This window comes from Anolis carolinensis, chromosome 1 (genome assembly GCF_035594765.1).
Source record: "Anolis carolinensis isolate JA03-04 chromosome 1, rAnoCar3.1.pri, whole genome shotgun sequence".
NCBI lineage: Eukaryota > Metazoa > Chordata > Lepidosauria > Squamata > Dactyloidae > Anolis > Anolis carolinensis.
Genome location: NC_085841.1, coordinates 281,827,421 through 281,848,097, shown reverse-complemented (window position 1 = coordinate 281,848,097; position 20,677 = coordinate 281,827,421). Strand labels below are relative to the sequence as shown.

At 38.9% G+C, this 20,677-nt stretch overlaps 1 protein-coding gene across 4 annotated transcripts in view; it reads right to left on the bottom strand.

The window, feature by feature from the left end:
• mpped2 (metallophosphoesterase domain containing 2) overlaps nt 1-20,677 on the bottom strand; it is a 177,615-nt gene that overhangs the window by 8,232 nt on the left and 148,706 nt on the right. For all 4 annotated transcript variants that reach the window (XM_008106423.3, XM_062980229.1, XM_016992821.2 and 1 more), the window contains exons 5-6: nt 3,793-3,908; nt 1,104-1,217 (exon numbers count right to left, since the gene is read on the bottom strand). In XM_008106423.3, the coding sequence (XP_008104630.1) occupies nt 1,104-1,217; nt 3,793-3,908 (230 nt within the window). The remainder of the gene's footprint in view (nt 1-1,103; nt 1,218-3,792; nt 3,909-20,677) is intronic.

Below are 20,677 nucleotides of genomic sequence, written 5' to 3'. Positions count from 1 at the left end.
ACGGGCTTCTCAACTCCCTGCCTGTCACGAAATCTTAGCACTAGTCAAAGAATGTCTTCTGTATCTCTCCACCCCGTTCCTTGTTCTTTCTATAGATACATCTCCAAAGCCTTTTCCCTTTTCTTCCTATTGATCTCTCCAAGCCCCCTTCCCCTTTTCTTCCTATCAATCTCTCCAAACCTATTTTCCTCTTTCTTCCTATTGATCACTCCAAGCACATCTTCTTTTTACTTCCTATCAATCTCCCACCCCTTTTCCTTTTTTTCCTATCAATATCTCCATCCGCCCTGTATCTCCCAACCTCTCCTCTTTCCTTCATGTCTGATATCACTTTTAATTGCCCTGACTCAATGCTCTTCAATGCTGGGATTTGTAGTTTGATGAGGCACCAGCATTCTTTGGCAGAGAAAGCTAAAGACCTTGTAAAACTACAGGTCCCAGGATACCATGGCAATGAACCAAAGTGGTGTCAAACTGCATTCATTTGACAGTATAAGTATACCCCAAGGAACTGGGGCAGGACAAAGTTGAGAGGCTCCTTGAGGGAAGGGTTATCTATTTCTATGGTTTTCCTTTCAATTGCTTGAAAGCTTTTGTGTTTTGAAAAAAGGGTTTCTAATCACAGGCACTATAATGCGCACCTTTTTTTTGCCAAATTAAAGAGTACACTTTTCAACTTAAGAACGAACCTACAGAACCTACCTTGTTTATAACTTGGGGACTGCCTGTACTTGACTTCTGGTGGCCAAACTGCCCTTATGCCAGCATAACCCTCTTCTGTCATTTGATCTCAGAGATAAGACAGCAGAAGGATCTTCCACACAAGTGCTCCACTGATGAAAGATCAGTTGGCAGAAGAGAGGGGGGGATGCACAGAGAAAGGCCAAGGGAGGAGCTACAGTTTGCCAGATACAAGCCCCTTCAGATCAAAGAAAGCATCCATTATACCAGCACAAAGTTAGGCTAGAGTAGGGCTAAGAAATTTATAGCATCCCAAGGCCCATAGAGGTTGGAGTTTAATCGCCTGTTGTTGGCTCATCTTGGTGAATTAGGCTTGTGTTTGTACTCTTGCATTACTTTAGCAAATTTTATGTCTTTCTTACCTTCATGGATTCCACCAAAGACATGAAGTTTTGGTCTTACTCGCCTTTGTACTGTGTTTAACAGTTCCACGCAGCCAACTCTTTGCAGTTCCTTTGGAACCCAGTCTCGAAAACCTAAAAGCAAAATGCAATCAATACTCTTAATTTTCTCTATTCAGGTAAAGTTTCACGTAGACTTTCAGGAAATCATCACTCACAAAAGGTTTATTGCATTATCTGTAACCCTACCATCTCCATTAAAGCATACAATGGCTTTTAAGAAACTTTTCATTGTCACTCTGCCTATTTTAAGTTTCTGGAGTTTCCCCCCTGTGAAATTTGCCCCCTCCATTCCAATTAACATTTTTCTCTACATAATTTGATTTATTAAACTACAGGTATAGAATCTTCTACATAACATGTGGCTCTATGACATTTATTCCCGGCAGCAGTGCATCCCCCTCCTCCCTCTCCCTTGGTCTTTCCATAATTGCCTTTGGAGATTGGTCAAGTAAGATTGCTTGTAATAGTTACTTTCTCCACACTTGGGACAGCATTAGTCTAGTGCCTCATCTATACTAAATTGTCAAAATACAAGTAGTGTAAATCTCACAAGGTAAACACAATAAAGAATTAAAATATGTCCCCTTTCTCCTCGGTCTTGAGGAACAGTCAGCATGTGAAATTGTGTGTAAAATATGTTCCTTGATAGTGAAGATAAAGAGGATTCCCACTTTCCATAAATTTTGTGTATACCTTGCAAAGCTTTATTTTTATACTGAATATATGGGATGAAGGAGATTTTCTCCTGTCTTTATGCTTTGTACATATATTTTGGGATTATATGCAGAACATTACGGAGAAGTCTTTTCATGGGACTTTACACTCTCATTGGAGCTCTTGAATCAAGTCCATGGCTTCCATAGAAACAAGGTCTGCCAAAATACCATTATTCCTGAGTTCTGGCCGCTAAGGAAGGAATTTAGGGCAACTATGAAATTATTCTTACTGAGTTAGTATTAATTGAATACTTTTAAAGAAAAGCCACTAAGTTCTACATATAATGCAGAAAATCCATAAAACCTGACATCAATTATTACAGAACTCTGTGGTCTGGAATATTGCATGCATAAAGATCAGAAGGGTGGAAGGATCTGAGTGGGGGAAGAGCTAAATCAAATACGAATGGAAGCAGGACATTCATCCTTGGTGTTATTTAATCAACTTCAAAGACGTTACACCAGGAACAAATTTGGCCAATGCTATTTCAGCACAGTGGGATATTCATTCAGCTGCTTCATGTCATTCATTTCTTATGTAAAGTACAAAGTTAAAAAGAAGAAATTGTAGCATAATTTTCAGCCACACAGGTTAAGGTCTGGTATGTGGGGGATAAGACATAATTTGGTAATTATATGCAGCAATGTGATTCACAATCCAAATTTAAAAAAAAACAAATTGAATCCAATATCCTGGTAAGACTTCTGAAACATCCTGCTATTAATGTATTCGAATATTAAGTGAAGGCAAGCATAAAGTTAGAAAGCATTCCATCCATTGTATTTTAAGACATAATTAAAACCTTGTATCAAAGTAAGAAGTCCCTGACCAAATTTCAGCCAGCCGTGAGCATCCTTCAGATGTTGGAGGCTTGCTGTTGCCTCTTCCTGATGGAAAACAACATTGGAAAATAAAACAATGATAGAGAGGAATATAGGGGAGTGCCTTGCTGCCTGGAGAAGAGAAATGGGGAAGAGAACCAAATGGAGGGGAAAAAAAGACCTTAAAATAGTGGCGGCAGTCCCAACTGTGCCTTGTTCGGAAGATGAATAATAGGCCTGGCGCAGATTGACAAGAGGAGGAATTTTCAACAATTTTTGTTGGGAGAGAAGAAACATGTTGCACAAGTGTATATCATATCTTACAGCTCTAGTACCGGAATGGATGGGGAGAGAAACATGTTTTCTGTTAATTCATTCCCAGAAAACAAAAACAGTACTATGGGTCCTAGCCTCATTGTTACCATGAAAAGCAAACTGGAAGAGCCTGCACATTTGGCCTCACCTACCTGGTGATGAACATGTAAATGTTGTAACAGGAATGCAGAAGCAAATCAGAGAAAGTCAACTCCAATGCAAATGCTGGAATGCATAAAGGAATACAAGGGACCCAATGGCCTCCCCAGGCTGAATAGAATCTAATTCCCACAAGTCCAGCCAACCTGGCCAATGGCGAAGAATTACAGGAGTTGTAATTAAACATTATCAGGAAGCCTGTGGCTTCCCCAACCCTGGTAGGTACAAAGACCACATCTGTGACACCTCTGGTTGACATGGGTCACACTACAGTCCATATGTTACACATAATGTTCAGTGCAAAGATTCAAAACCTTAAGTAAAAAAAACAACTTCTGCTAAACTGATTTATGTTTCTGCAAGCCTATAGTCAAACCAGAATCCTAATTAGTTTCCAAAGGGTTGTTACTGCTGAACCGCAGAAATATAGGATGCCTGAAACAAGTTTTACTGCAAAGTGTTTAATGACTCTAGTTGAAGATCCAATTGCACATTGTAGTCAGGTGAGCAACTCGTCTTTATCTTGCAAACTCTTAGGGTATATATAGCTCCAACTGCTCCTTAATAACCAAACTAAAACAGGAGCACTCTCTGCTTAAGATACCTGAACTTAATCTGTTTGTAGTGTTACTTACCAAGAGGAGGTCCATGGGTCATTAATATGTCAATGCCTTCAGGAATAAGATTCCATTTATCCAACAAAGATTGACCTCTGGGTAAGTTAAAGCCCCATCCATTAAACCATGGTGTCCTTTGAAGGAAAGAAGAAGAAATACTGTAAAATTATGAAATAATAGCTTGTTTTCCACATTTGTGTGGCAATGCAAATTCACTGCAGAAAATGCTTCTTCAAGGTCATGTACACACAAGCACAATGAAACAGACTGATCAACTGAAACAAATCTAAGCCAAGATCATACTGGGCCTACACAGTCGGCTACAGTGACCGAAAGAAAGAAGGATGAAACATTAAGCAACTTTTTTGTCATAGGGAAGAGATTTAATACAGAAAAGCTATAATTTGGTATATTAATTATATAAATGATGATTACAGGATTGATTCTTATGAAAAATTACTTCCCCATAGGGCGCTGTGGTTGCCAAAGGTTATTCTTCAAAAATTGATGCTTAGCTGGGCAAAAAGGTTGTTCTGAAATGCCATCTTTTACAGTAATAGAATGATTCACTTCAATTTATACTCAAGGTCTGCATTTTACTATGGCACAGAATGACAGGTCATAGAAAATTGTAGCAAAATAAAATACTGCATCCTTATAAACATTGGAAAAATTGTAGTGTTACAGAAGACAATGTCATGGAAAACCTATGTCAATTCTGCAAGTTCTTCTGAGTGACAAAGTGAAGGGACAGTCTTCTCCATTACATTCTGTCTCAGATCAATGACCTAAGCTTCTGTTATTACCACCATTATGAACTACAGCCAACTTGTGTTACTAGTATTTAACTTATAGCATTAAGTCCAAAATATTTAGCAGTTTGCTTAGTCATTTTAATAGCTCTTCAGGCAACTAGGAACGTCTAGTTGCACGTCTGCAAATTTCCATATAGGTGGACTGGTGAATGCATGGATCCTTCTCTTTTCTGGCTCTAGAAAATATCCATCACAAGACTAATGGAGGATGAGTGATTTGTTCTATCCTAAATACAGTATTTATTTATTTATTTATTTATTTATTTATTTATTTTATACGCCACTTTTTCTCTCTTAGAAGAAACTCTTAAGTGGCAAATTAACAATCCAGCTATGTTTTTAGATAATTATTTGTGATAGTTTGGTAACTGGTGCATACAGAAAAGAAACTTGTAGCAGTAAAACACTCGGAGTAGGGAATTGCAGATTCTGATTGCTGCTCTGCTGCAATGCTACATGAGACGTCCCCTCTAAGGCTTAGGCTCAGAGCTTCTGTGGAGCACACTAAATCCTTGTCCCCCCACCCCATCCCGCTACTCCCAGTTGTGCAGGCCACCTTTATGACAACCCTTTAATACTAATGTCTAGTACACTGGTTCTCAATCTGTGAGTCCCCAGATGTTTTGGCCTTCAATTCCCAGAAATCCTAAAAGCTGGTAAACCAGCTGGGATTTCTGATAGTTGTAGGCCAAGACACCTGGGGACGCACAGGTCAAGAACCACTGGCCTAGTATATTAAGGTCCTTGAGATGCACTCTTAAACTGTAGCTGTAATATATGAACCAGTGCCATCAAATCAATCAACTTCCTATTGTGTTATGTGCCTTCAGATTGATTCTGACTTATGGCAATACTATTATAGGATATTCTTGGAACAATTCATGCAAAGGAGGTTTGTCATTCTATGGTTTTAAATCTGAGGCCCCTGGCCTGAAAATCTAGGGGTTTCCATGCCTGAGCAAGGTGTTGAACTCAAGTCTTCCAAAGTACTGGTTCAAAGCTCAAACTACTAGACCTCAGTAGCCTTTCCCCAATAAACAAACAATATTTCATCAAGGTCTGATGCTATTATTTGAATCTTTGTTGGCAAACTGTAATGTGATAGACAGACTGAAGCTGCTGTCTTCTGAGTCAACTAATAAAACCTGACAGAATGTTGAGAAGGAATAACTGTTTTCTCAGTGAAGAGACCATTATATTGTGTTTGAGACAGTTAAAAGAAGTTACGAATTTAGAGAAAAGTTAGGGAAGAAAGAAAATATAACCAAGAGAGCACGACACTCAATCTAAACCTCCATTTCAATGCATGTTACGAGCAGAGTTTCTCAAACTGTGCTCTTCCAGGTGTTTTGGACTTCAGCTCCCACAATTCCTAACAGTTTGTAAGATGGCTGGGATTTCTAGAAGTTGAAGTCCAAAACACTTGGAGGAGCACAGTTTGAGAAACACTGGTTTAGAAAATATGCTGAACAACACATATGCACTTGTTGGAGCATCTCTCCTAGTAAAAAACACAATTCTATTTGTCGAACAACCTGAAATTATTTCTGAGCTCTCTATTTATAGAAGGTAGAATATTTTAAAATAAGAAATACAATACAATGGTACAAAACATACAGTAACAAAAACTGCCAAGGACCTTTGAAATAAATATCCAAGAAGCACTCTGGATGAAAGAACTTGAAGTTTCTATGCACACAGGAATATAGGTACTAGCCTGTACCTGAATTGTATCCATGTGTCCATTCTTCTCTATTCCAAAACACCACCCAGATATCTTTGGTATTTTTTTTGCTCAGATATGCATATGACTTTTTTTTCAGAACATACCGTGTGTTTCCCCGAAAATATGACAGTGTCTTATATTAATTTTTGCTCCCAAAGATGTGCTAGGTCTTATTTTCAGGGGATGTCTTATTTTTCCATGAAGAAGAATTCACATTTATTGTTAAACAAAAAAAATGAACATATATTATATACTATACAGTAGTTGTCATCACAAACCAACATAACCAGACAAACTGTGAATCCTATCAAGAATTTCCTGTTACTACCATTATTTCCATGTACAACTGGTATGTACATTTACCAATTCTGCATGCTGTGGTGTTCTGTTTGGCAGACGCCAGGCATGCTTCTAAACAAAAACTTTTGCTAGGTCTTACTTTTGGGGGAGGCCTTATATTTAGTAATTCAGCAAAACCTCTACTAGGTCTTATTTTCTGAGGATGTCTTATTTTCGGGGAAACAGGGTACATCACACACATAATAGGTATTTTTGCTGTTTTCTGATTTTAAGGCATTTGAGAAGGGTATTATACTAACTGTGGGACTGCATTGGGATGCTATATGTGAGAATAAGTAACTGAATTCAAATAACCATTTTCATAAGCGTAGTTACGTTATTATTGAAACCACAAGATTCTTTTTTGTATAAGATAAAATGGCTGTATAAGACTACAAAAAAATCTCACAATTGGGACTGTGGCCACTGTTAGTTTATAACAAAGTAGTTAGCATAATCTGGGTTATGAATAACTAAAAAAGAAAACAATGTTACTCCTTCACATACAGGTGTTAACCTGCTCTACAGCATACTTAGCCTAATTATTAGTCTAATGATTAATCCACCCTAGCTGCTTCCATAAATAGATATAGTGGCAGCAACTAGCAGCACTCCAGACTAAATCGAGATATAAAAGACTGCCATCTGGCCCACCAGTTGTTAATCATAAACTCTTTCCCCTTCTGCTTGTTTTGGCACAGTTCACTCACCTGCCAACTTTCTTTTTCCACAGAACCAGGCTTGTTGTCACTTTTTTTTTACATGAATCTGCTTTATACCATTTCACTCTGATGCCTTTTCTATCCCATATCAGTTTATTCTATGCATTGGAAACGTAACGTTTTTGCACTACATATCCAGAACTTCCCAGTCTGACTAGGGACCTATCTACACAGGCCACATATATCAGTGGGGTAACTCGGACGAATGGTACGGCAGTCTACATGGCCAGTCACTAAGTGATTCAGCGCCTGGCAGGTGTCCACACTATGTGGTTGGAGTGCCAGAATGATGTGGGAAAGGGAAGAGGGAAGTACCCCTTCTCATTTCCCTCTCCTTTCTCTGATCAGTCCGGCACTACATCCAGCATCAGTAAATGTGACCAATTATGATCACCAGCAGCCAAGCACATAAGGAGGATGGTAAGTGCCATTTCCCTGAGGTGCCTGAGCCTGGGGAAAGAGAGATGGCCTTGTGAACAGCCATGACCATATCTGAATAGGAACCAATCCAACTGTTCACATGCCACAAAGTGCAGGGAAGCTCAAGAGAACCTCACAACTTTTTTATGTGAGAGAAAGTCATGTTAAGTGCCATTAGTAAATTTTAGGGCTATTGGGCCCGTGCATCTGTGAGTGCCACAGAGTTCATTCACCCCTACCTGGACTCATTTGGTAGGTGGGCCCACAAGGGGCTCCTCAAGACAGTTCAGCCTAATAGCTGGATATCTTTTACTATAGGGACTGCAGGCATGGTCTATAATATACATCAAACATGCACTCTGCTACTGAGATAAGATCCTTTTGTCACCAAAGCCTACCACAATTAAAAATTCTGTTTTCTAGTTAGGCGATGGAAAGGTGTGAAATTAACAATAACCATAATGCCTATTCCCCAACAATGACCTTATGTGGTTGCTTATTAGAACAGAGACTTATTCAAAAGTAGAGGGCACTTCCCAGCTCCAAGAAGCATTTTCTTATACAATTGATAGAGCCACACCTGAAAAATCACATCAGTGGCACCAACACTTGGAAGAATCGCATCAGTGACACCGAACTCATAGTAAGCCTTCTTTCCATGAAGGCAATCTGTTGCTATAGCACCCAATGGCCATCCATGTTTTGCTTACAGAGAGAAGCCATCTGGCTATACTGTCAAAGAGCACATACTATTGTTTGCCCACGACTGTGTCTTCAAAACAGTCTTCTTCTAAATAGTAACATGGAGCAAAGGAGAAGACAGTCTTTTTCATCTTCCATGTGACAGCTTCTCTGATAACTAAAGATTCCTATATAATTGCTTCTTAACTGTTCCTTTTCCAGTCTACACATCACCAAACCACCTGCTTAGAATTTTTCACAGAGGATTTGATTGTTTTACAATCTTCCAAAAACTTGATTGGAAGACAATCCTTTGTTATTCTCCATTGGACCCACATATACTCACTCTCTATCACACGCAAATACACGAACACCTACACTAGAGTCAACAATAGCTTTTAGCAGTAATGTATATGTATTATAAATAATTCTATTAGCTTTGAAGACTAGGTGTTTTTGTGATGTTCAATTGAATAATATTTAAATGGTTTTAGTAACAATGTGTGTATCTGGCATCTTATCAACCACACCACAAAGCTAACATGGAAATTACATCAGAAGTACATAGCTTGCCAAAGAATATAATGAACTCAGCAGCAACCACATCACAAGGTATCACAAACCCATTCACAGTGATTGAAGTCTATTTATATTTGCTAGTTTGTGTGGCTACAGAAACCTGTATAGCTTTCTTAAAATGTACATTTAAAAAACTTACATTGCACACAGAGACCTCTAAAGCCCCCCCCCCCCTTTAAGTACATTGAACAAATAGCTTGGGGACACATTTTTGAACTATATTCTTTCCACAGCCTGCTCGTATCTCGACTCCATCTCAAAAAGAAACACTCTCAAGTAATAACAGTAATGAAAGCCTTTTTTATTTTCATCAGCACTCAAAGTAAAAGGCACAAACACCAATGATTACTAGGGAGAGAGGTGATTCCATCTGCAGAACAAAAATTACAGGACAGTGCATTAAATATGCATTCTCGGGATTGTTCAATTATAGGACTGCCCTGTAAATATGGCTTGAGAGTATCTATTTCAGTTTTACATTTGGGAATGTAATAACAGAGAATGTCCTGAACTGAATGAACTGAAAAGGGAACTGGTGACCTTTTTGCAAAATAAAGAAAAGCCTTTCAATAAAACACAGAGCTTTTTCACACATTTGCATGCATCTGTGCCCTTTCTCCATTTAATGAAGTGAGTGGAAAGAGCATGTTGGTAAGACAAAAACTATTGTAAAGGTTGAATCCATAAATAAAAAAACAAGAACCATTTATTTAAAACGCACACAAAAGAAAATCCTTTCTCTCTGTATTTATATAAAATGTTTTAAGGGAGCCATAAGATATTAAGGTTTAACATCAGTGCTCTTGTGACTAGCAGGTTGTTATAATTCAGGATTCAGAAATAATCGCTTCATCAAGACTGTAGTACTGGAATCTATGACAGCTTAAAATCACACTCATTTTTAAAATTATGATAATGATGGTAAGTGTTCATTACTTCGCAAAAGAGCAAACCTACTGCATAAATTTCCATTCCAAGACTGGGAAGGATCTTGGGACTAGACCCAGGTTAGCTACAATCTCAACACTTGAATGGATGGGCCAATGGTCTGATTCAGAACATAGCCTCTTCCAATATACTTTTCCAAGTTCAGCTGCTATTCTTTATTTCTTATTCTATGGGCCCAATGGCAGACATTTAAATTTATATTTGCTTAGATCTCACTTTGTATCCCCTTTACCAGGATCCCATTTTATCCACAAAAATAGGCATATGAGTTAGTCTGACTATCTGCTTGAGCCACCTTGAGCCCCCAATTTCTACGGAAACAAGGGTTGGGATTTTTGGTGATGCAGGGCAAAACAGTCTTATTGCCACCACCTACTGATGTCTGTTGGAAAAGCTTTAAAAAAAGGTGAGGAGGGAGTGGACATACAAAAGGAAATAATAACAAATACATTAAATTAAAGGATATTCTAAAGAGCAAGCAAAACAGCAGACCTTAATTTACAACCACAATGACAAATGAGCAAATGAACTGCAGGAACACTTTTCTCATGCAGCAAAGAGAGAGAAAAAATTCTGTCCTTTCCCTAAAAACAAAGGCAGTTGCAGATAATATAAATAATAATAATGATCTTTATTTATATCCCGCCTTTCTCCCTTACAAAGGGAGCGGTTTCCAACATATAAAATACAGTGAAATACAATACAAAATCTGCAGCAATCAAAATACAAATACAAAACATAATAAGCAATCAATAAAACAAACATAAACCTTTCAAAACCAGTAAACATTATTGTGGTGTCTTGTCAGAACTTACTGCACTTATTGCTTATTGCCCTTCACATCATCCAATGAGATTAACCTTTTTGTCAGCCTAGATTTATTCTCCAAATGCTTGTTTAAATAAGAAGGTCTTCAGCTAATGTTTTAATGTTAAGGAGGTTGCCATTTTGATTTCTCTGGGAGGGGGGATACTCCAAAGCCTCTGGCGGCCACCGAGAAGGCCCTTTCCCCTTGCTGCTACCAACTGTATTTGGGACAGTGGCGGAAGCAAGAGTAGGGCCTCCCCTGATGACCTTAAGGTTTGGGCAGGCTGGTGTGAAAATATGCGGTCAGATAGGTAAGTTGGACCTGAACTGTTTAGGGCTTTAAAAGGTTAGAACCAGCACCTTGAATCAGGCTTGGAAACAAACTGGCAGCCAGTGAAGGTGTTGCAAAAGTGGGGTAGTATGTTCACTGTGTCCAGCGCCTGTAAGTAATCTGGCTGCAGATCTTTGAACTAGTTGAAGTTTCGAAGCACTTTTCAGGGGCAGCCCCCATGTAGAGCACGTTACAATAGTCTAAGTAGGATGTAACCAAAGCATGGACCACTATGGCCAGATCTGGCTTCTGGATATGTTTTTTGTATTATAATTCTGAACATATTAATTTCTGACTACTATTTGAAATGTGTATGCTTTTACTTTATCTATCTACTCACTCCCACACTGATCTAGATCTCAGCATGCAAAAATATCAATACTGACCTTCATTGAATCTAAGGCACCATTGAATCTAAAGTGTGCTTTCTTTTTATAGCCCCTTAAATGGGGAAAAATGTGCATTAGATACGGTATTTTGAAATTGAAATTTAAGTTCTACTGTTAGGCGATTAGATATCTCTGCCCAATGTTTACCTTTCCCATCTTTGGTCCATAGATATTTCTTAGGAGGCAAGGAAGTTCAAATAAGAATTTCAAGTAAAGTCTGTAAAATTATTTTAATACTCTGCCACTTCTCTTGAAACAATAAACCCTTTAGCCCATCTTAAGTGTCCAAGCTGCTAATTATATTGCAAGTTAGTTAATGAGTTTGGGCAGCATTTGAATACTACAAAAAAATAAAAAATGATTTTGAAAAGTCTAGGACAAATATTAGCTCTCTTAAAATTAAAAGCAAACACAGGGATACAGTGTTACACAGGTGTATCTCACTTTAAGGCACTTCACTTTAGAACACTTTGCGGATACAGTACTTTTCAATTACACAATACAGTGCCATTTTGTTACCTCACTCTGTCTGTTTGCACCTTTCGTGTACTTTGTTTTTAGTGATGTATTCCAGCACTATTCCACACTTAAAGAATGATCTTGTAAATATGTCTTTAGGATTTTATATGCCCTGGCAAGTAAAAAAAAAAAGGCTATGATTGGCTTGAAAGTGATATTAGCTTTAGGTCTGGAATTTAACATACCAAATTAGTAAAGTAAACCGTTACATTGTAGGTTCACATCTCTATCTCATGTGTCTCAAAGATTCACAATGTTGTAGCATGCAATGGTATCTTTTTCAAATAATGAAAGGCTGACACAAAATAACAAAGAAATATAACTTCATTCATTTCAAAAACCAGATCTAGCAGAGTACTGAATGAATCACTCCAAGCAAAAAGAGAAAAGAAACATAATGATGGGGGCACAGGGTGACACATCACTGTGACAAATCTGAGTAGTATACGAAGACTTCTTCCTGCATAAGTTCTAGTAATTTGTACACAAGGTAAAAATTAACCTACTGAAGATAGAACAAATGTGCTGAGATAATGTTTTTGGTGAATAGTAAATTGTGGCATTTCTAAAAGGAGGTAATATTCCTCTAGTCTATTTCATCAATTTGATGCCGTTTAAACTTGTGCTTTGGTCAATAGGCACATATCTAGGATTTCCAAGACTGGTTGACATTTTTTAAAAATCACACATTGCTCAGGCTGTTTTGGAAACCCCTTTCCCCCTAAAGATCATTTACATGTTTCACTACAGTATTATGAACTTTAGTGAGATAACTCAGGTGCATCTATAGTAAAGATAAAGGTTTTCCCTTAACATTAAGTCTAGTCATGTTTGACCCTGGGGGTTGGTGCTTTCATTTTTAAGCCGAAGAGTCAGCATTGTCCGTAGATGCCTCCTAGGTTATGTGGCCAGCATGACTGCATGGAGCGCTGTTACCTTCCCACTGGAACAGTTCCTAATGATCTACTTACATTTGCATGTTTTTGAACTGCTAGGATGGCAGAAGCTGGGGCTAACAGTGGGAGCTCACCCTGCTCCCTGGATTTGAACCGCTGACCTTTCGGTCAGCAAGTTCAGCTGTTCAGCGGTTTAACCCACTGCACCACTGGGTGCATCTATAATATTGAATTAATTCAGTTTGACACCACTTTAACTGCCATGGCTCAATGCTATAGAATCATAGGCTTATAGCTTTACAAGATCTTTAGCCTTTTCTGTGAAAGATTTTAAAAACTAAACTATAAGTCTCGGCTTTCTATAGTATAGCATTCCATGGCAGATAGTGGTGTGAAACTGCATTAATTCTACAGTGTGGATGCACTCATAGATAAATTAAATGGTATCCAGAGGAAAGGCATATACAACAGAAAAATGTGCTAGTGCTGTTAGTGACATGTGTCGGTACATATCAAAAATGCACTATAAAACTGCCACAGATTTTTAAACATAAAATGTATAGAAATATATAAAAAGGGAGAGGATTTTTTAAATCATAAAAACTAGATGACTTTTCCATAATGCAGTGTGGACTTACAGTGTGCTAGATAAAATGAAATTGAGGACTAATTGAAAAGAACAGTTATTGAGATATGCCCTCAAGGAGGAAAAAATTCCTACCCAAAACATTGTGCTTTTCCCATGATACCAGAATTTAGGAAACACAGACACCAAAGAAGAAATAGTGGTTCTTTAAGTAGTTTCTGATCATAGCTGCACACACAAAACAAATGCTAATTAGTTCCCATTGTCCACACAAAATCATCTATGGCATGTGTGTGAAAAGAAATGATTTAGGAATGACTGATCATTTTGGTGAAAATTCTTTTTTGTGCATGAGTTCCAAGGTATAGCTACGTGGTGGGGACACAATCAGGGCATTGATCCCCCACAAATAGGCATTCTGTACCTTCAAAAATATTATTTCAATCCCCAAATACTGCAGAGATTGAGAGTTTGAAAATTGTTGGTACCTAGCATAATTCATTGTATTCACTTCCCTTGATCAACTTGTCAGTCCCTTTTAAGCTCCATTTCTCAAGTTTTAGGTTATTGAATTGCAAGAAATTTGGGTACTGAAGGAAAAAGTTATGGGATGGGCAGAATTAATTATCAGGGTTTTGACCCCCCCCCCCCCAAAGACATGTACATTCCTGGTGAATTCTCTCCTTTTAAAAAACAAAATTCCCAGCAGTCTGACAGACTTCCTAGAAGGCCCATGGGAGGTCTTCTAAGCCTAAACAGGCTTGGAAACATTGTAGGCCAGTGAGGGGCTATGAACAAAGAAAACAGTATTATATAAGAAGAGTGCACTATTTCTAGTTTGAAACAACAAACAAACAAATGCAATCTAGACAAACCCCTGAGCTATCTGGCAAACAAAGTCATCACAGTAAGGTGAAGGTATACTTAATGAGGATTTCACATTTAGCATTATACTGTAGCAACTGCCAAGGCTGTACACCATTGCATTGATCCAAATTGTGTAAATATAGAGGGCCGGGGGGGGGGGGGGAGCCTTACATTTCTCTCTGCTTTTACAAAGCTATTGCAATATCTTCAGTCTGAGATTTACAATATGTGGCAAACAAGTATTGGACTATTTGCAATGGATGTGCATATATATATAAGGTCTCAGAGGAAAAGCTGACCGTAATATTTAAGTACTTTGTATTCACAGTTTAAACTTTTCTTGTTATGTATCTTCAAATTGTTTCTAGCTTATGACAATTCTAATGCAAATCTATCTCTCTCCTGTTTTGCAGCACAATTTCCTCAATGGGTTGCCATTGCCTTTCTCTCAGGGTGCAATGAAATCCTGGGACCTATAGTTTGGTGATGCAATAAGCACTCTTTGGCAGGGAAAGCTAAAGATATTGTAAAACTACAACTCCTATGATTTCATAGTATTGAGCCATGACAGAGAAAGTGGTGTCAAACTGCATTCATTCCAGTAGATGCACTCTTAGACTGAGAGAATGTGATGTCCTACATTACCTCAGGATTTGACCCTGGTTTCCTGCAGTCCCCCACTCAATACGAAACCCACTATTTCACACTGGCTGTTACCTTTGTAATTATTCCATTATAATTATTCTTTTTTGCTATGTGCAAAACAGTTCAAGCATTCTTGGTAGGAAAATCCACCAGAATGTTTAATCTTCTACTGTAAAAGTGGGTGGGAGGGGATAGAGATAGGAAGGAGGTGGGGCTTTCTTTTAAAACATGACTTCAAAACAGTATGAATAATAACTGCCTTGAGGCAAATCTATTAATGATTAAAATAAATGTACAATTTAAAATTTAAATGGAACTTGTCAAAGTATTTTTGTTTTAATTATATCTGTTAGGAATGTATCTCTCTCATACAAGTTCTAAAAATAGCAATATATTTCTGCAAAAGACTAAAAATTCACCCAATGACAGCACAGATGTATTCGTTCCAGTGGCTAGATTCAGATACAATAGGAACTATGATTTCTAGCCATAAGAATGAACCACAGAATGCCTTACATTAATTTGCTTTCTCTCTTTTTCCTCCATTTCCATGCCTAAGAGAAGTCTGAAAGCTTCCACTTGGAATTTTAAAATAAACCCAGGGAACCGTAATTTCTTTAAATTACAGCTAGTAGGAACAAGCCAGGATCAAATCATAGTTTCACAGCCTAGCTTATTCTCAAAGGGTTCTTTAAACAAACCATGGTTCTCTAAATTTTGGTATCATGGGAAACTGCTTAGTTGAAAATTAAAAGCAGAAAATCCATTGTGTATGTGAAAACACACCATAGAACACACCACAATTAATTCAAGAGCCATTTAAAATGACTTCAGAACCTGGCATCTGACATTTTCAAACATTATTAAATTGGATTTTTTTAAAAACCAAAAACCCCCAAACCTTATATGTCACTTTGGCAGAAAGCCCTATGTGCATTAAGCAGAAGCATAACTGATGACATTTATTATCAAAATGGTGCTTGTTATGAAATAATATTTTATGAATTACAAGCTTGTGATATAATGGGATGTTGCATATCTGTAGAAGTTTGAAGATGAGTGCATGAGAACATCACAGATCTACTACTTACTAATCCAAAAATGTTAACAGTATATTTCTTAGGAATTTATGTTGAGACACAAATATAACAGAAATATGTGGGCTTTAAAAAAATCCTTTAGTTTTTGAAGTACAGTGTATGAAGTCCAAAAAATGAAGTCCGTTTTTTACAAATGGACTGTTTCTCCACAGTAAGCCATAATAAAGCACAAAAACCAGACACACAGACTTATGCATTTTCAGCTTATTCACGAGATTCGGGCTATGTATGAATAAAAGGCGGGGATCAAAGCGAGTAACGCGGCTGCTTCATCAGCATAACCAGGAAAGAACTAATTAAAAGGAGGGGCTGAGCAATAATGAATAAGATTAAAAGAAACAATCACAGAGTTTGGAGAGGAGAGTTCTAGGGCTATGAAGGCAGGATCACTGAGTTAAGAGGAGGGTTTGTATAGTAATTGAAAAAAAGATCAGTATAAATGTGGGTCATTCATTTCTTTTAGTTTTAATATTGTTAAGTAAAGAGGTCAGCTCACATGAGGGTTAGTTTATAAAAAAAATCTAATTTTAAGCCCACCTCTCTTTGTTCTGGTGCCTGAAAGGCGACCCCTTTAACCTCACTGTTTCCAGGAGAGCCTGAAAACCACATATTTGATAAAAGCGAGTATGAGACCACTTGAATAGAAGCATTAACTGCAGTTATTAAGAATCACTCTATAGTGGAGTTCTGTCGGGGCTGCATGACTCTTAATATCCTCAAATCAGACAAAATGAAACTTTCCTTCCAGGAAACTTTCATCTTTGCTGTAAGGAACCAACTCCAAATTTAGTGCTACATGTAAATAGTCATCCTTTGTATTACAAAAGAACAAAAATGACAAAAATCTAAAAGAAAAAAATAGCCATCAAAACATAATAGCAAATTAGAACAGATTAAACAGCTGAAGAGCATGCATTAAACACATGTTCTAAATATATATTTTCAGAGCATGTCAACAAATGAGATGCAAGAGCTCACTAGTTTTCCGGGGTCTTGGTGCCACCATCAAAGAAAATCTGTAGAACAGTGTACAAATTTTCTCCCTACCTCTTCTATTTTCTCAGTTCTCTAATTAACCATTTGTTAGTAAACAGAAATTAAAGGGATGCACAATTGGTATTATGTGAAAATAAGATGCTTTATTTATTTATTTTAAAACATTTATATCCCACCCAACCAACTCAGAACACCATGCTGGCTCCAGTCAGCTGAGTAGGTTTCCTATTATTGTCTCATTACACTGCCCCAAACGCTTGGTCCCACAGTCAAGTCTTTACCATCTTTCTGAAGGACAGGAGCGAGGGGGCTGATCTAATCTCGCCAGGTAGGGGGTTAAATAGCTGAAGGACAATCACCAAGAAGGCCCTCGTCCCCGTCAATCGCACTTGTGACGGTGGCGGGACCAAGAGCAGGGCCTTCCCGGAAGATCTTAATTTCCACAGTGGTTCATAGAGATAAACTGGCCGGGGCTGTTTAGGGCTTTATAGGCCAAAGTCAGCACTTTGAATTGTGCTCAGTAGCTAACTGGCAGCCAATAGAGCTGATGCAACATGGGAGTTCTGTGTTCCCTGTATGCCCCCTCCAGTTATTAACCTGGCTACCTCTCGTTGGGTTATTTGAAGTTTATAATAATAATAATAATAATAATAATAATAATAATAATAATAATAATAATTTTATTCTTGTATCCCGCCCCATCTCCCCGTAGGGACTCGGGGCGGCTCACATGGGGCCTTGACCAACATCACAATATAAAAACAAATCAAAACACATAAATTTACAACAATAAATCAACAATATCAGTAAAACCATCATAAAAACAGTATTGCAGGAAAAAGCGTTAAAAACAGATATAAAACACAAGTCTAGGCCAAAGGGCGAATGTGTCAAATCGGGGGTAGTTACGTAATTGACATAGTCATTAAAGTACTAGAAATGACAATAATGACAATAAGAAGGCGAATCAGTGGGTCTATTATTATGTAGGCAGACAACTTGAACCAACAGAATTCACTCATCAAAGGCTTTCCGGAAAAGCCAGGTTTTCAGGCTTTCTGGAAGGAGAGGAGGGTGGGGGCCAGCCTAATCTCCCTAGAGAGCAAGTTCCAAAGCTAGGGGGCCACGACAGAGAAGGCCCTCTCTCTCGTCCCCACCAACCGTGCCTGCGAGGGTGGTGGAAGCGAGAGAAGGGCCTCCCCCGATGAGCGAAGAGATTGTGCGGGTTCGTAGGGGGAAACAGACTGAACAGACTTCAAAGTCTGTTCAGTCTGTTTCTGAACAGACTTCAAAGACACTTTCATGTACAGCACGTTGCAGTAGTCTATCCTAGATGTAATGACAGTGTGGACCACCATGGCTGAGTCTGACTTCCTAAGGTACAGGCACAACCGTGCAAAAGCTTTAATTGTGCAGACGTCCCCCTAGCCACCGCCACGAACTGAGGTTCCAGGCTCAGCTATGAGTCCAGCAGGACTTCCAAGCTGCAAACCTGTGCCTTCAAGGGGAGTGTGACCCCATCCAGCACAGGCTGTAAACCTATACCCTGTTCGGCCTTACAACTGGATTCAACTTCAACCTCATCCAAACCGTCACAGTGGCCATGACCTGGACAGCCTCGTTAACATTTGGTGAAAAGGAGTAGTAGAGGTGGACGTCATCTGTGTACAGATGGCGTCAAACTCCAAGACTTCAGATGATCTCACCCAGCTGCTTCATGTAGATGTTAAACAACATGGGGGATAATATTGAACCCTGCAAGACACCACAGAACAATGGTTGCAGGGCTGAGCAGGAGTCCCCTAACAACACTTTCTGGGTATGATTTTCCAGGAAGGATTGGAGCCACTGCAAAACAATATCTCCAAGACCCATCCTTGCAAGGCGACCAAGGCTGCCTCAGTTCCATGACCCAGTCTGAAACTAGACTGTGACAAATCCAGATAGTCAGTTTCGCCCAAGAACCCCTGGAGCTGCGAGGCAGCCACATGTTCCAAGACTTTGCCCAGAAAGGGGAGACTGGAAACTGGCCAAAAGTTGATCAAATCAGTGGGGTCCAGTGATGGTTTTTTTCAACAGTGGTTTTATCACAGCTTCCTTTAAGCTTGCTGCAATTTTGCCTTCCCGAAGGGAGGCATTAACCACCACCTTTACCCACTCTGTCAAACCCTCTCTGGCTTCCTTTATCAGCCAGGATGGGCAGGGCTCCAGGATGCATGTGGTCACCCTCGCCTCTACAAGAATCTTGTCAACATCCTCAGGTTGCACAAATTGAAATGAATCCATTAAAACTGGACAAGCAGGTGCTCTCTTTACATATTCAGAGACTGCAGTAACTGTGGCGTCCAGATCAGAGCGAATCAGAGTGGCTCTATCTGTGAAAAACCGAGCAAATGCCTCACAGCGAGCTGTCAAAGGGCCAGGGACCCCATCACAAGTGGCGGGGTTCAACATACCTCTGACCGTTCGAAACAGCTCAGTCGGATGGTTCCTCGTGGATGCAATGTTGGTTGTAGTGTGAGATTTATTTGAGGCCTTCACTGCCACAGAGTATGCTCTTGCATAGGCGCACACCCGTGTTAGGACTGACTCACTGAGAGATGATCACCACATGTCCTCTAGACTCATCGTCATTCGCTTTATCGCTGCCAGCTCCTCATTGAACCCGGGGGCTGTTTTAGCTCTGCTACTTGAGAGGGTTCACTCCGGAGCAATTGTGTCTATTGCCCTGGTCATCTCCCTGTTATAGAGAGTGACCAGACATCAACAGAATCACCTATCCCAGTGGTGGGAATTTTGAGTTTTGGTAACTGTATGGTGTACTTCCACCGGATCCCACTAGTTCTTACAGAACTAGTGACTCTTATCCCAGCCATCCCCCAGGGTTCCCCATTGCAGATCCACACTATATATTTTGAAGGTTGAAATATTACTCCTTTTACCAAGATTCCATCACTTTCCCTGTTACTCAGAGGGAGAAGTTTTTTTCCAACAATGCTCATAATATTACAAATTTTCTCTTAATTCTTTTTGATAAACTATGAATTTTTAGGAACACGTTTCTCTAATTTTATTCGACTATCATAAAACACTTCCATTCTAGGCTTTCTTAGTTTTTTTTAATGATTTTTATTAAAGCTTTTAAGTTACATTGGTGTCCCTACAGGAGAGATGGGGGAGGATTGTCCGAGGGAAAGAGAAATAGGGAAGGGGGGTTGGGGAGGTAGGGTAGTTCGGCATCAGGTAATTTGAGGAAAGGGAACGAGGATCGGGAAAGTAAAAAACTAGTGTTGGGGGGGGGGTTACTTCTGTTCTTCTTTCTTCCGGTTTTCTGTTCTTCCTTTAACCATAATTTTCCTTTAAGTATTCTTCTAGGTCTGTCCAGTCTGTTTCTTTCATTGTATTATCTGTATTTTTTTAACTAGAAAAGTTAATCTGTCTATATCTCTTATCTCAATAATTTTATCTATCCACAATTCTTTTGTAGGTGGTGTTTCTGATTTCCAATACTTTGCTATTATTATCCTCACTACAGTT